Genomic DNA, 14,384 nt, shown 5'->3' with positions numbered 1-14,384 from the left:
AGAATGGTCAAAGAACCCTAAATTTAAAGTAATCGATGCTAGAGATACACTAAAAATGAAGACCAACGAGAAGATGAATTTTATATAAATAATATGCTTATAGGGATTTCAGTATCAAGTTACAAAATGGTGAATATTGTCAAATTTGATGCTAAAAGATGGTTGTTCAATGTTTTTTATTTAAATACTTATTTCAATCATCTAGCATTGCTTTCCTGTGAAAACCTAGTTTAATGTTAAAAAGCTAAATATAATCAAAATATAACTGGGTTTTACCAATCAATGAATAACCAGGCTTGCAATCACAGGAAAAGTTCCCCATTCTGTTAACACACACTGTATTCAATACTGTAGAACATGGATCAGGTGATGCTAGACATTCATCAATATCAACACATACCTAAAAGAAACATACAAAATTAAAAAACCTTCCAATATATTTCAGAAGTCAATTGTCGAGGTGTAAATTTTGATTAATCCAAAGTTTTTACCAATTAGACTCCAATAAAGCTGAGTAATAAAGATACTGCATGATATGATTAATAAATTGGATCTAAAATTAATTTAAATTACTGTATTTTGACTAATAAGCCAATCCCAATTTTTAGCTTTAAAAATGAGACTTTCCTTTTAATGCCCAATGAGCAATGGCAGAAAAAGTGTGTTACTTTTTTTTCTGTTAATCAGGTTTATCAGTTAACCACCAATGTTTGTTCTATTTTTATCGAATCTATTTTACTTATTATTCTTTCCATTACACACCAATAAAACCTCTCTCTCTCTCTTTGAAATGTTTACAGTACGAGTGGTAAAGCCAAAGGACATTGTTTTCATGATTTATTAGACATGATGTTATCAGTAATTGAATTTGCCTGTGATGCAAACACAGATGTGTCAATGTCACATATTATATTCACATCTGAGATGTTCCAGATTCACAGTGTGAGAAAGCTGATTCATGGAAACTGTTGAAGGCATAGTATTGTCCCCAATTTGTGGTATTTTCTGGTCTAAATCTAATATTTAGCAGACCCCAAAAAAATAAAATAGGAAGAGCCACCCAATAAGCTGACCGCATAGAATCAGACCAAAAATTTGGTCCAGAAAATTGTCTCGTTATTCCAAAAATATGATACATACATTATCACTTCCACTAAAACCTGGTTTGCAGTCACATCTGAATGATCCAATTTCATTTACACAATTGGCTCTGTCAGAACAAACATTTATGTTTGATGAACATTCATCAATATCGTCACATGATCCAGCATTGTCAAAGTAACCTGTGATGTAAACAATGATAGTAACAACCGAAATCAATGAATAGTTTACATTCGGTTCATACTCTCATAATAGTAACTTCAAAACTAGCGAGACATAAGATATATATATGTAATAAATGGGGATATCCACAATGTTACTGAAAAAAGGGGGAACATAAAAATAACTATTTTAAAACACTTTTGAATAAAAAAAAGAACTTTAGGTACCTGAATTACAAGTACAATAATATGATCCAACACTGTTGCTACAAACTCCATTTGGTTGACAAGGGTTTGCAGAAGCACATTCATCAATATCAATACACGATGTAGACACATCTCCACTGTGAAAAAATATCCAGCTATGTTTATGATATACTAAAGGATTAGATAAAAATTAAAACACTTGATCAGTTGAAGCTTAGTACACACTGAATAGTTTGATTGCTTATAACTATCTAACTCTTGTACATCAAAATTTTTATTGTTATAATTTTTTTATAAAAAAATTTAAAGGAATTGCTTGGAGTAGCTAATGATATTTGTTCAGGCCAGTGTTGAGATTGTGCGGTTCACACAAATCTGATCTGGAATGTAGTGATAATCGACTAACTCGGACTTTGTTTTTTTTTTTGTTTTAGACGTTTGAAGATTGCAGCAAATGGGTTACATGCACAGCTGGTAACTAGCATTACATTTGGCACTCATATATTAAATTTATGTAAAGCATGTTATGTTAATGCAGCGTACATAGGAACATACCGGTACATAAATTTTATGAAATTAAGAGGAGTGAATACAAAAGAATACCTGTTCTTACAATTTTGATACCAACTAATAGATGGAGGGCCATTATAAAATCAGATTACAGAGTGACATAAAGCAATTTAAAGGAATGATACTCACGAAAATCCAACTTTACAGGAGCAGAAATATCCAGGGGAAGTATTCGTGCAGGTTTCATTTGCTTTACATACAGTATCATCCAAGCATTCGTTAATATCAACACATCCATCCCCAGTTGAAGAACCACTACCACTGAATCCAGAATTACAAGTACATGTATAACTTCCCACATTGTTAAGGCATGACGCTGCAGCATGACAAGGGTTAGTAGTACATTCATTCTGATCAACACAATCTGTCTTTGCTGCATTTTCTACAAAACCAGTTTTGCATGGACAGGTGTAGGATCCTGGATTATTTGTGCAGACTTGATTTGCCGTACAAACACCAGGAGTGCTCAAACACTCATTTACATCTGAACATGTAACTCCATTTCCAGTATAGCCAGTTTTACATGAACAAGTGAAACTTCCAGGAATGTTGGCACATTGTGCATTTGTATCACAAGGAGTACTTGTTGAACATTCGTCATCATCCACACATGTTGTACCACTGTATGTGTACCCTGATTCACAGTTGCACTTGTAACTGCCAACTGTATTTTCACATGTACTTGTGCCACTGCATGCTGATGGACATTCATTAACATCTGAGCATGTGGTACCATCACCTGTGTATCCAGTATTGCAAGTACAAATGTATGTACCTGGCTGGTCTTGACAAGTTGCCTCTGCATGGCACGGACTTGTTCCGCTGCATTCATCGATATTAGTGCATGTTTGGCCTGAAAGATAAAATTACAGATATAATACTCAGGACTGTGTTGGGAGGCATAACCCAGCTGCATATATATTTTACTGTTTGGAAGCAGGGAGCATAGAATGTCTCTCCATATTGAAAATCAGATAATGAATAATAACACAAGCAATTGTTGATCACTTTAATTTTACTCGAACGATCATAAAGTTATGCATACCATTTCCTGTATATCCAGTTTTGCAAGTGCAGGTGTATGCATCCGGAGTATTAACACAATCAGCATTTTTGTCGCATGGGCTGGGGGAGTTGATGCATTCATTTATATCTAAAAGCAAATAATTCAGTTTATATTTAGTATATAATAGCCCAATCAGGACAGTAGCTGAGATACTCGAATATTTCATCAATGCAATAGTATTGAAGGCCAATAAATAAACAAAAACAGCAGCAAAAATGGCTGCAGTTTACATGTTGAACACTTTTTTTTACCTGTTGTAAGACCGGATGTGGTAAAAGTGGTTTTATCTGATGTGGATGTCGTGTATAGATTTGCAACTGATGTAGCAGTGTCACTTGGTGATGAGGATGTTAGACTTGTCCTGCAATACATTATATACAGAATCAATTCAATTCAGAATGTGCAAAAATTATCAATACAAAATTCATTTCAGAACACATAGAACTGTGTTTAGACAGACAGAACAGAGAAGTTCACACTGTTAACATATAGAAAACTGACATTATTGCTCCAAAGATGATACAGTTGTTGACTACTCACATACTTCTACAATTGACCACTAAAATCGTCATTTTTTGTCATTATATAAAAAATGATAAAAATGTTACAAATTGTCTGTACATTTTCGCACTTGCACTTACATTACTTCGCATCACCAAATAACTTTGCATACATTAACTTATTTAACAACAATTAGCAATTTCCATGTATTTTTTTTTTCTGACTCGATCATAGTCTTACCTGCTAACCACGCTTCCGTTCAAAAATTCATTGACTTCAATTTTTACAAATCCGCTCCAATTATTCAAAATGATAGTGAGTGCATTTACAACAATAATCTGAAGCTGACTGAATTCTGACGATGTTTTATCAGCCAAATTACTTGAGTATGTGTAAGTGGAATTCAATGTTATTTCAAGATCAAAGACTTTTACAGCCGCTGTGAGAAAAAAGAGTTTAAAACAAGGTTGTAGCTATACTGCTCTAAAAATTTGCAACATAGTAATAAATAGTAATCAGTTACTTCTATTGCTGAAATTATCATAGGTCGTAATTAAGTCATAATGATTTTTTAACATGAACCAGAATAATAATGTCCCTATATGTTCTTGAAAATTCAAATTCAAATAAATACTATTCAAACAAACCTATTTGAAGAATCTACCCTTTGAAAATACTTTTTTTCTATGACATTTTATTGCAAAAAAAATCCCCATAAATGTTTTAACCAAATTAGATACAATACAGAATTCTGCAATTCAAGATTATTCAAATATAGATAATGATAGCAGAATCAAAATAATGTTTTTTATTTTTTCAAGACATTCTCATTTGTGTGAATCAAATATTTACAAAAACAAACCTGCTGAAATTGAATCAAGAGTAGCCGCAGGTCCCAACATGGCATCGCTATTTATTGTTCTAACAGAAAAGTTATAAACAGATCCAAGTACTGTTGGTATGAGTTGAGGTGATGTTGTATAATTATAAGACAATGATCCAGTAGATGTTGTTGCTGTGATTTGATAATTCGTTGCACCAGATACTTCTGTCCAACTTAGAGTTATTCCTTCGTTCTGTGTATTGCTTGATACAGCAAAGTTGGTTGGAGCCACTGCCACTGTAAATGATTCAAAATGTCAACTGTAACAAAAACTCAATATGTACATAATAATTATCCAATCCAAAATAAAAACTTAATATATTTTTGGCAACTTACAAGTTGTTGCTGAGACAGCTGTACTTCCTGAACTTCTTCCAACAGTTTTATAATTAACGAAGACAGTGACTGAATAAGTTGTTCCTGGACTTAATCCATTAATTACAGCTGAATTTGTGGAAGTAGAAACGGTCTTTGGGCCTAATAGAAAAACAGCAAAATAACTATAGGGTGAGCTTATTGTTAAGCATTAACTTTTAAAAGAAAATTTGTAGCAATTTTTGTAATTTCGAAATTGCAAAGACATAAATTTAAATATTTTGAAAACTGCTCTTATTATTTTCAGAATTTATTTATTATGGTATATATCAGGTACGGCAAACCCTAGTGTCCCACCAAGACACCAATTAATGAGAAACATAATAAAATTTTATTGATAAAAATTGATAATGAAGCCAACTTAATTAAGTGATTCAATCTAACAACAAGTGAACTACTATGTAAATACTGGCAAAATGCTTTTACAATGTTTATGACAAAACAATAAAATTAATGTGTGAACCAAACAAGATGATATTGACTTTTATGAGAATGGAAGCAGATAGAAGAATAATATTCTTTCATGGTGGAATTTCCATTCAAACTATTAAAAGATTTACCATAGCATTGTAAACTTTTTCGCTAATTTGCTGTATGTATATACATATGTGTGTCATGTTTTCGGACATGATTTTCATAAATCGAGCAACAGAATTTTTCATTTCTGATGATGCACGTGAAAAACTTGATAATACACAATACCAAGGGAATATAGGACTTGGGGGAAGATGCAACAGCAAGTTTCTCTTTGCTGCAGACAATAACCTTTGACTCATAGTCTTCCTTCCCACGATCAAAATAGAATTAAATAGAATTTTGATTCATTCATTAAAAAAGGTTTGCCATTCCTGGTATATAGTTTACAATTTATTGATTATGATAAAAGTTGCCAATGGATTAGATGCCTGTAAGATGCCAGTGAATTCAAAGTAGCAGTCATGTTAAAGTGTTGACTTTTTTCAATACATTAAAATATTAACAAAAATTATAAAGTTAACTAAAATTTCTTACCAGGAGTAACAACAACGTCAAAGTTATTTCTGTCCGGAACTTCAGGGAACGAAACAGTGAATCCATCTGTTGTTTCACTTGAAATGGTGATCGCAGGTTGACCAGCACTTATCACTTAAACACAAAAAATTGTCATTATTGGACACCAATGGCCCTATGAGTCATTTCACTAATGTGCTGTGCTGTTGTTAGTTTTACTGTTTTGTTGCAAGAAAAATTTTTTTTTTTGTAACTAAAGGATCAATCAATTCTATATTTTCAGTACTGAAAAATGGATGATGTGGTCAGAATGCCAGATATTTCACCCTAAATATTGAAATTCATGAAAACTAATTTTTTACTCTGCCGACCATGACTGACATATATGTCATGGCTGTTCTCTGTTTTAATTTTGTGAACTTGGTTTATCATCCACTTTTCCATGTAAGTCGCATAATCATTGAACATTTGTGCCCACATTTTTGAGCCCTTCGTATTGCTGAAGGGCAATAATTTTTCACATTAAAATTCTCAAAACATGAAATCAGTATGTTCAAATAAAATAAAACAGAATTAATTATAAATCACTCAGAGTGTAACAAGATAAATACAAAGGCTATTGATTCGTATTGTGAGTAAAGGTACCACTTTCAATCTCTACACTTGTAATCGTTAGATATTATTGTGGAAATTTTGTCATTTTTACCTGTATTATATTCAACTGGACTTCCATTTGATCCAGCTGAGTTAGCAGATTTTATTGCAATCATGTACGCAGTTCCTGACTCCAAACTTGAAATGGTATACGACATATTATTTAGTGTTAAATCTGTGGTGCTGGCAACAGTCGATTTTTTATATGACACAATAAAATTATCAGCACCCGTGATCATATTCCATGTAAACTGAAAAGCGTCTGTTGCCCTGGCAGCAAGTGATACAGTTGGGGCTTCGGGAACTAAAATGAAATAGTAATATATTTTTTCAAGCCCTTTTTGTAAATATTTTTTTCTAATATATACAAATTAATGAAAACTATGCAATGGTTGAACTACCGGTATATATAAGAAAATTGTGATTCATTGCAGTAGTTCTCTCTAGAAGTCCTCCAGAATTTTCTGCTCGCAAACATTTTTATGATTGTAACTTCATAGATATAAGGCTATGCAATAATCCAACCAACCAAAAATAAATGGATACAATATGATGCATCTTATGTTTAAAAAATATTCAGGTAACGTGTTTATGACATTAAATTTTACTTCAGCCAATCAATATCTCTATTTTTCATAGATTTGAGTATGAAAAAATTAAAGATATACCATTTAATAACAAAAATCTACTAGCTTGACCTGTAATTTGGATTTTCGAATTATCTGCACTGTCTCTGAAACCACCACGAGTCGTCATAGTAATGGTATAATTCGTTCCAGCAGAAAGCCCAGTGATTGTTGTTTCAATGATAGGTACTCTAATGTAGTTTGGACTAACGCTAATGGCAACGTTATCACTTGTACGCTTCGCTCCTACACTGTAAGCTTGTGCACCAGGTATTGCAAGCCATACCAGTTTTATTGAGTTTGTTGTTATATCAGTTGTATTGAAATCTGGACTGCCTGGTCCTAAAATAAAAACAAATTACAGAAGGTTTTATTGTTATTGCATATATATCCCAAATCCTAATCTGTTGACTGAGATAGAGTTATTTAATATGAAGCATGTCAACATTGTCCATGTGTTCATTACTGCCTATAATGTGAACACATGTTTCTATACCTCACTATACACAAATGTATATACATTTGTTAACTCAGCTCGGCGGTGTGGCGCATCATGCTAAGCGTTAGGAATACATTTGCCTCTGAATACCCTGCTGCGATTCGCAGCTTCGACTCCTGTGGGGGACAATTATGTGGAAGAAGATCTCTGGACATGCCACTGTAGGGTGGTTCACGTAACTGCTCATTGGTTACAGAAAATAAAATAGCTGTCTAACTAATCTCATACCCGGCATGGGCTGGTAACCAGATGAGAGGCCGTGGTACGCCATAAGGTTAAGCAATCTTATTGGCTTTTTTCTCCTCCAGGATAAATATGTAAAACCTATCCTATTACTATTTTGAGTTACCGGTAATGATCATAGATCTGATATGATAATACTTAATATCATACAAAGCGAACAAAACAAATTTTACTTGTGCTTAATGTTCCACTGATGGTTTGGCTTGATCCAAAGTCATTTATAGCTCTGATTTGAATAGTATATTGCGTCCCACTGGTCAGTCCAGTAATTGTTGTTGTTGTCCCTGTGACATTGACTTTCTTAACAGTTGTAGATCCACTGAACGATAGAAAATAGTTTTGTAAGGCACTTCACATAACATAACAAAGTCCTTTCACTATATTTTTTTAAAGTATATTCCAAAACAAAGATATTGAATAGAGTCACTGGAGCAAAAGATAATAATTTTCAATCAATCAGAAAGGCGCCTAATACGTTTTATGCTTGGCAGTGTGGCGTAACATGAACATTAGGAATACGTTTGCCACTCTGTTTGACTCCTCACCGCTGTAAGGTGGTTCACCTAACCGCCGGTCAGTTATGAATTCCTCCACTATCAAGCTCATCTGAGAACAAGTAACTGGCTGACTAACCCTATATCTAACATGGACTGGTACCTGAACAAGAGGTGTGTTTCACCATATGATTGAGCTATCCTATGAAATTACCTCTCCCTTCTATTCTATGCACCTTAGTGCATATATTGAGTTCCTAAAACTATAATTAACCACCAATTATCTTCGAGTGACCAAAAATTCTAAAGAGTGTCTTCAGTATGAAATAGATTTCTGTGGAATGTATGGAGAACCGCATGATAATAATAGCAAGCAATTTACTCCCATCATTAAAATTAGATTCTGGGCAGGTAATAGGACTAGAAGATCATAACAAATCGACTTACTCTAAAACCTCAACTTCATAAAATTTCGCTCCAGTTGCATCTGGAGTCCATGAAAATGTAATTGTTGTCTCTGTACTGCTGTCTTCAGTTGGTGTATTTGGATCCAAAGGTGCTGTACGATAAAAAAAAATTCACGTATCGACACAAATATTCTATCATTATTTGATCAAAAATGCTAATGAATTTAAATTGCTTAACATGTTCTGATATAAGTGTTACAAAGTTTTTTTAATTTCATTTATGAATGATAATGATAATAACCAGAGTTGTAGAGTTGAAGCCTGAAATTGAAGTTTTTTCCAGTATTATTGTCAGAGCCATAGTTGTGTTTTCTAAATTCTCAAAATTGGAGCGCATGTTGATATCTTGGACTCAGTGAACCCAGAATTTAAAAATTGTTAAATTTGATTTTGAGCCTTTTTTTTTAATTGGAAGGAAAAAATTTTCCAAATGACAAATTGCATTTCAACATCATTTAATAAAATTTAATCAGTGGCAGAAGTTGTATGCAACCTATAGCAGCTATAGTAGATTATGTGTTACAGTTCTAAAGTTAAGAGTTGATATGTTCACCTCTGTAAAATTGTAGCTTTTACATCAAAATCTGCATCATAATAACCCATTTTGTCATTTTTTTATTATGTATGTTTATTGATTTACATTGATTCTTGCACGATGAAAATAAAATATCACAATCTAAATCAGATGTTAAATTAAGCCTAGACATTGATACAATAGATAAACATAGAAATCATGTAATATCTATATATATATCATTGTTTTCGTTATACCTGTTGAAAATATGTACTGCGTAGATTCACTGGCCTGTTGTATTCCATCAGCAGTAGAAGTTTTGGCAACAACTGATACAGTATAATTTGTTCCAGCTGTTATGCCTTCACTTGATCCAAAATCGGCAAAGCCATCACTAAATTTAAAGCAAAAGTTTACAACTTCTTGTGTATTCTGAACCTAGTCTTAAAAAATTCATCAAAAATATTGAGGCACTCACAAAGAAATAAATGAGTTATATGAAACTACCGAAATATCAATGTGTGTTTCATAATTTAACTAAGAAAAAACTTGGGCCATTTAAATTATCACAAATGAAACCGAAATGTGCTGTACAAGGGGTAAGAAGATGGTATTCAAAACCTTAATAAAATTGTGTGCTTTGAATAATTTTTAATGTTCAATACAACTAAACACTCACGAGACAGGTTTAGAAACTGGTGTTCCAGTTCCATCACTTTTAGTTAATGTGACATCATATGTGGCTGCTCCTGTCGCTGTTGTCCACTGCAATCTAAAACTAGTTTGAGATGAACCATTCCTGAGCTGAAGATCTTGTACTGGGCTTGGAACTTTAAAAAATGTTTTGTGTCAGAGGTATATGCCAATTGCGGTAATTCTATCTAGTGTAATGAATAGCACAAAAATTAAAATATTCAAGCATTTTCCCATAAATCTACATACTGGTATATTTGAATTTTAAGTAAGAATGTGAAACTCATCCAGCAAATGTAGTTTGTTGGAGTAGCATGTGACTACGGTAACTATTTCTTTATTATTTATATCTCTTAATTATTCATTACCAATTAGTCGGTCAATGTGCACTAATTCAGGATTTTTAGGAAAAATGACAATGGCTAAACCTGGTTGATAATCTGGTATTTTATACTGTAGTTTCATTTAAACAAAGTCAGGCTTTTCATAAAAGCAATTCATAATAATGATCATTCTTTTGAGCATTTGAAAAAACATGAGAAAATATATTCAGGTTTCACGAAAAAGCATTTGAGCAAAAGTTTCAGTCGAGCCTTTGAAAAATCATGAAAAAATATATTCAGATTTCATGAAATGTGGAGAATAACTCCACAAATCATACATACTAATTGTTAACAATGTAAAGCAAAAAAGTAAAATCTAGTTTTTAATTGCATTTGAACCAGATATTTAGCAATGAAGGATAATTTTTGTTTAGTTTATTTTTCCAGCTAAACAAAGTTTATAGGTGATACAATTCGCATTATCTCTGTCTCTCTTTCTATATATATATATATACCTGTTATTTGGTCAACCCCTGCACTAGCAAGGCTAAATCCACCAGTATTTTTGCCCCGAATTGTAATTGTGTAAACATATCCTGCTGTTAAACTACTGAACGACTGCATAGCAGTTGATGTTGTTACATTTTGAGAAGGTCCATCAGGTGTTTTTTGTTTCAATATAACGTCATAACCTGTAGCTCCCTTAGAATCATTCCATGTAAACTGCATGCTATTTGTGGTGATGCTATTTGGTACTATATTAGTTGGCACAGGAGGTGCTGTGAATGAAATAGTGGTTTAGATGAAGAAGGTTTAAATTTGCAGAACAAAACCTATATATTGTCTGTGATACATAGGAAACTATTTAATAATAATTCTGTCAGATCTAAAGTAACTCAATTCAAATTTCAGTTAAATGCAACACTGTGTATTTATAATGAATTGTTAACAAATCAAGTTCATTTTCAATTTTTATATTACATCATACATATCGGGTTTTTACCTGTTTCAAATGAAATTGACACTGGAGCGCCATTTTGAGTAACTCCAACAGCTTTTGATACAGCATAAATAGATATGTTGTAACTTTCTCCATCATTTAAATTTGTAATACCACTCCAAGGACTTGCACTAAATATAAGCAATGCATACAACTGTGCGTTCATACATATTAAGGCTGTAATTATGAACTAACCAACTTGAACTAATTATTTTAAAACTACATCTATATTCAACAGTTTGTATAATTTATCGAGTTTTTGTAAAAATTTAAAATCTAGTAGCTTCAAAAAAATAATAATACGGTCGTTTTTAAAATTTAGAGATATTTATTAACATAATGAAAAGAAACTACCATAATTATTTCAAATTTGAATGAGAGGTTGTCGTCTGCCATATTATAATAAATTAAGAAATACAAAATAAATTCATCTTCACATTGTATTACCTTTAGAATCATGTTCAACAAAACTTGGGACTTTACAGAATAAACACGCTGACTTATATATATAGGTATAATTTAATAATTAACACCTAGAACAAGGGCGGGGCCTATGAAAGTGTGGGGCCCATTGAGGCACGGGTTGCAGTGGCCAAAGGCCGGCCATCTATACACATGCTTAGTGCTTACTAATAAATGATAAACTAAAACACAATGAATGTAAAGTAGGTATTGACTTCAACAATGACACTTACGTAGGGTTTGCAGTGGAAACTTCTGTACCATCCTTTGTTACAGAAACAACATAATTTAATGCACCCGTAACTTCAGTCCATGTGAAAGGTATTGACAGCTGAGCAACATTTGCAGTATCGACTTGAAAATTTGGAACACTTCCTGGGACTGTAAAAATATGATTGTTTTACAACAAAAGTAGTAAATGAACAGAAATATACAGGTACAATATGCATTTCAATAACTTTTTCTTACATCTGGTTCAAAATAGTGTGCATACTCTTGCTATGGGATTAAAGCAATTTACTCATAATATGTTTCAGTGTTTGTGGCACTGGTGAGAGAATTTATTAGAAAATGGTTCGTAAAGTATAGAAAACATATAGATAGCATACATGAGGAAGTAAACAAATTGTCTGTAGTCTGTTTAAACCACCGTATTTTATGGACTATAAGACGTACTGTCAATGAATTGCTTAGATTGGCGCATCAGGCTTTGGGATGTAACAATATTTAAAGCAATATTGTACTGGTTCTGAGTGTAGGCTTCAAGTTGTACAATTTTTCATCATATTGTAAAATTACTTGAGATTTGCTTTAATGTTGCACTCATGGTGCTGTTTCCTCCAGCATTTTCTGCCATAATAACAAAATCGTATTCATGCCCTGGCTGCAAATCATTTATTGTCAGAGTTGTGCTAGTTGTAGAATGAATCATCGCAGCAGTTGCCGTCGGTGCAGTTTGTGTTGTTTGTATGTGGTAGGTTTGAGCTGTACTTGATTTAATCCAAGATAATGTAATGCTGGTTGTGGTGGCAGTAACGAACGATAGGGATGGTGCAGATGGAGCTGAAATTTAACATACCGTAACTTTTATAACAACTATAAATAGGATATTCAAGGTTGATCAAAAGTCTGGCATCACACTTTCACAACTTTTGGTCTGTAACCTTTTGTCAGATTTCGGTCTCACCAAGGATAAGTCTTTAGAATCTTGCTACTCCAATTAGAATATAAATGTAATACCGTATGTAAACATTTACAAATAAATTAAACATTTCTCCAAAAATACCCAAATATCAAGAAATATAAATTCCAAGACTTACTTTTAGTATACAGATACTAGATCAAAGCGATACATTTAACAAATAGAAAAATTAATCAACGTGAATGATTTGCTTTATCTAATTAACTTATTTCTTGTTCGCAGTGATTGTACAAATGATTTTCGATGCAGGGTAACGAGAGATATGGTGGCAAATGTGTTCTAAACACTTGGCATAATGCGACAATATTCTTGAATGTATGAATACCTTAGGCAATGTTTCAAATATTCATTCCTGATACAATGAGGTAGCTTTTTATTATTTTTTTACTGTTTTTAAAATTCATGTCAAACAAAGGTAGATAAAATCACATTTGAACTACATGGATGTGACATGCTAGTTTGTGTTAAAAGCTGTATTGCAATGTACTTCCCAACATACCAAAAACCAATTTACGATTAAAAAAAAAGCAAATAAACCAAAGTTAGGTACCTGTTATCTGTGAGACAACATCGTTGCTAGGCAAACTCTCTCCTGCCTCATAAGTTGCATTAACAGAAGCATTATACAAAGTTGCAACTTCTAATCCGCATATTTGCACAGAGTTGGATGTTGATGTCTCTGACATACTCTGTATAAAAAATTAGGCATTAAGTTTGTGAATATCATTAGTGTCTGACTTTGTGGCTTTCAAAATAAGTTGTAACTGCAACTAGGGCTGGTTATATTTACCCTTTTAAGAAATTGCTGGAATTATTTTTCAGTAATGTCATTTAACCTTATTCTAACATACATATTGACATTATTGGCGTTTTATGTCTCCTATATTTGAGCTTTTATTACTTGATTTACTAATATGGTACTTTAATAAGAATTGCAAGCAAATTATGACTGACTTCGAAATTCATTCTACAATTTATTGTATTTGTTCAATCCACTCATTTCCAAAATATAACCAAGATGCCATATTACGGTAAATTGAATATTGCAAATAAATATAACGTAATCTACCTTAAAAGTGGGCCTGTAGTAGAATTCTATATAGACTCATATGGTGAGATGATTTCTTACAAATATTTTAAATTGGGATCAAGATGTCAACACTTACCGTTGCAGTAGAACTCCGCAGAGTTGCTGTGTATGAATTTGCATTTGAAATTGCATTCCATGATATTGTGAAGCAAGTTTGATTGTCCACTTTTATATTGACATTAGTTGGCCCAGGCAAAACTATAATAAAAAACACAAACTAGTTAACAGACTGCTTCAAAGACTAAATCTATATAAGATTTTAAT

General features: G+C 32.6%; 1 protein-coding gene across 1 annotated transcript in view; it reads right to left on the bottom strand.

Moving 5' to 3' along the window:
* LOC120328997 (uncharacterized) overlaps window positions 1-14,384 on the bottom strand; it is a 54,912-nt gene that overhangs the window by 8,729 nt on the left and 31,799 nt on the right. Inside the window, exons 40-61 of the mRNA XM_039395596.2 lie at window positions 14,197-14,318; window positions 13,581-13,719; window positions 12,628-12,891; window positions 12,063-12,210; window positions 11,371-11,498; window positions 10,883-11,146; window positions 10,031-10,181; window positions 9,609-9,745; window positions 8,818-8,929; window positions 8,050-8,195; window positions 7,207-7,476; window positions 6,561-6,812; window positions 5,876-5,989; window positions 4,826-4,966; window positions 4,469-4,726; window positions 3,847-4,045; window positions 3,357-3,466; window positions 3,085-3,192; window positions 2,169-2,892; window positions 1,491-1,606; window positions 1,141-1,283; window positions 277-400 (exon numbers count right to left, since the gene is read on the bottom strand). Coding sequence (XP_039251530.2) covers window positions 277-400; window positions 1,141-1,283; window positions 1,491-1,606; window positions 2,169-2,892; window positions 3,085-3,192; window positions 3,357-3,466; window positions 3,847-4,045; window positions 4,469-4,726; window positions 4,826-4,966; window positions 5,876-5,989; window positions 6,561-6,812; window positions 7,207-7,476; window positions 8,050-8,195; window positions 8,818-8,929; window positions 9,609-9,745; window positions 10,031-10,181; window positions 10,883-11,146; window positions 11,371-11,498; window positions 12,063-12,210; window positions 12,628-12,891; window positions 13,581-13,719; window positions 14,197-14,318 — 4,170 coding nt within the window. The remainder of the gene's footprint in view (window positions 1-276; window positions 401-1,140; window positions 1,284-1,490; window positions 1,607-2,168; window positions 2,893-3,084; window positions 3,193-3,356; window positions 3,467-3,846; window positions 4,046-4,468; window positions 4,727-4,825; window positions 4,967-5,875; window positions 5,990-6,560; window positions 6,813-7,206; window positions 7,477-8,049; window positions 8,196-8,817; window positions 8,930-9,608; window positions 9,746-10,030; window positions 10,182-10,882; window positions 11,147-11,370; window positions 11,499-12,062; window positions 12,211-12,627; window positions 12,892-13,580; window positions 13,720-14,196; window positions 14,319-14,384) is intronic.

The sequence above is a fragment of the Styela clava genome, chromosome 7 (assembly GCF_964204865.1).
Source record: "Styela clava chromosome 7, kaStyClav1.hap1.2, whole genome shotgun sequence".
Lineage (NCBI taxonomy): Eukaryota > Metazoa > Chordata > Ascidiacea > Stolidobranchia > Styelidae > Styela > Styela clava.
Note: the sequence above shows the minus strand (reverse complement) of the source record. Positions and strands in the feature narration are given on the sequence as shown.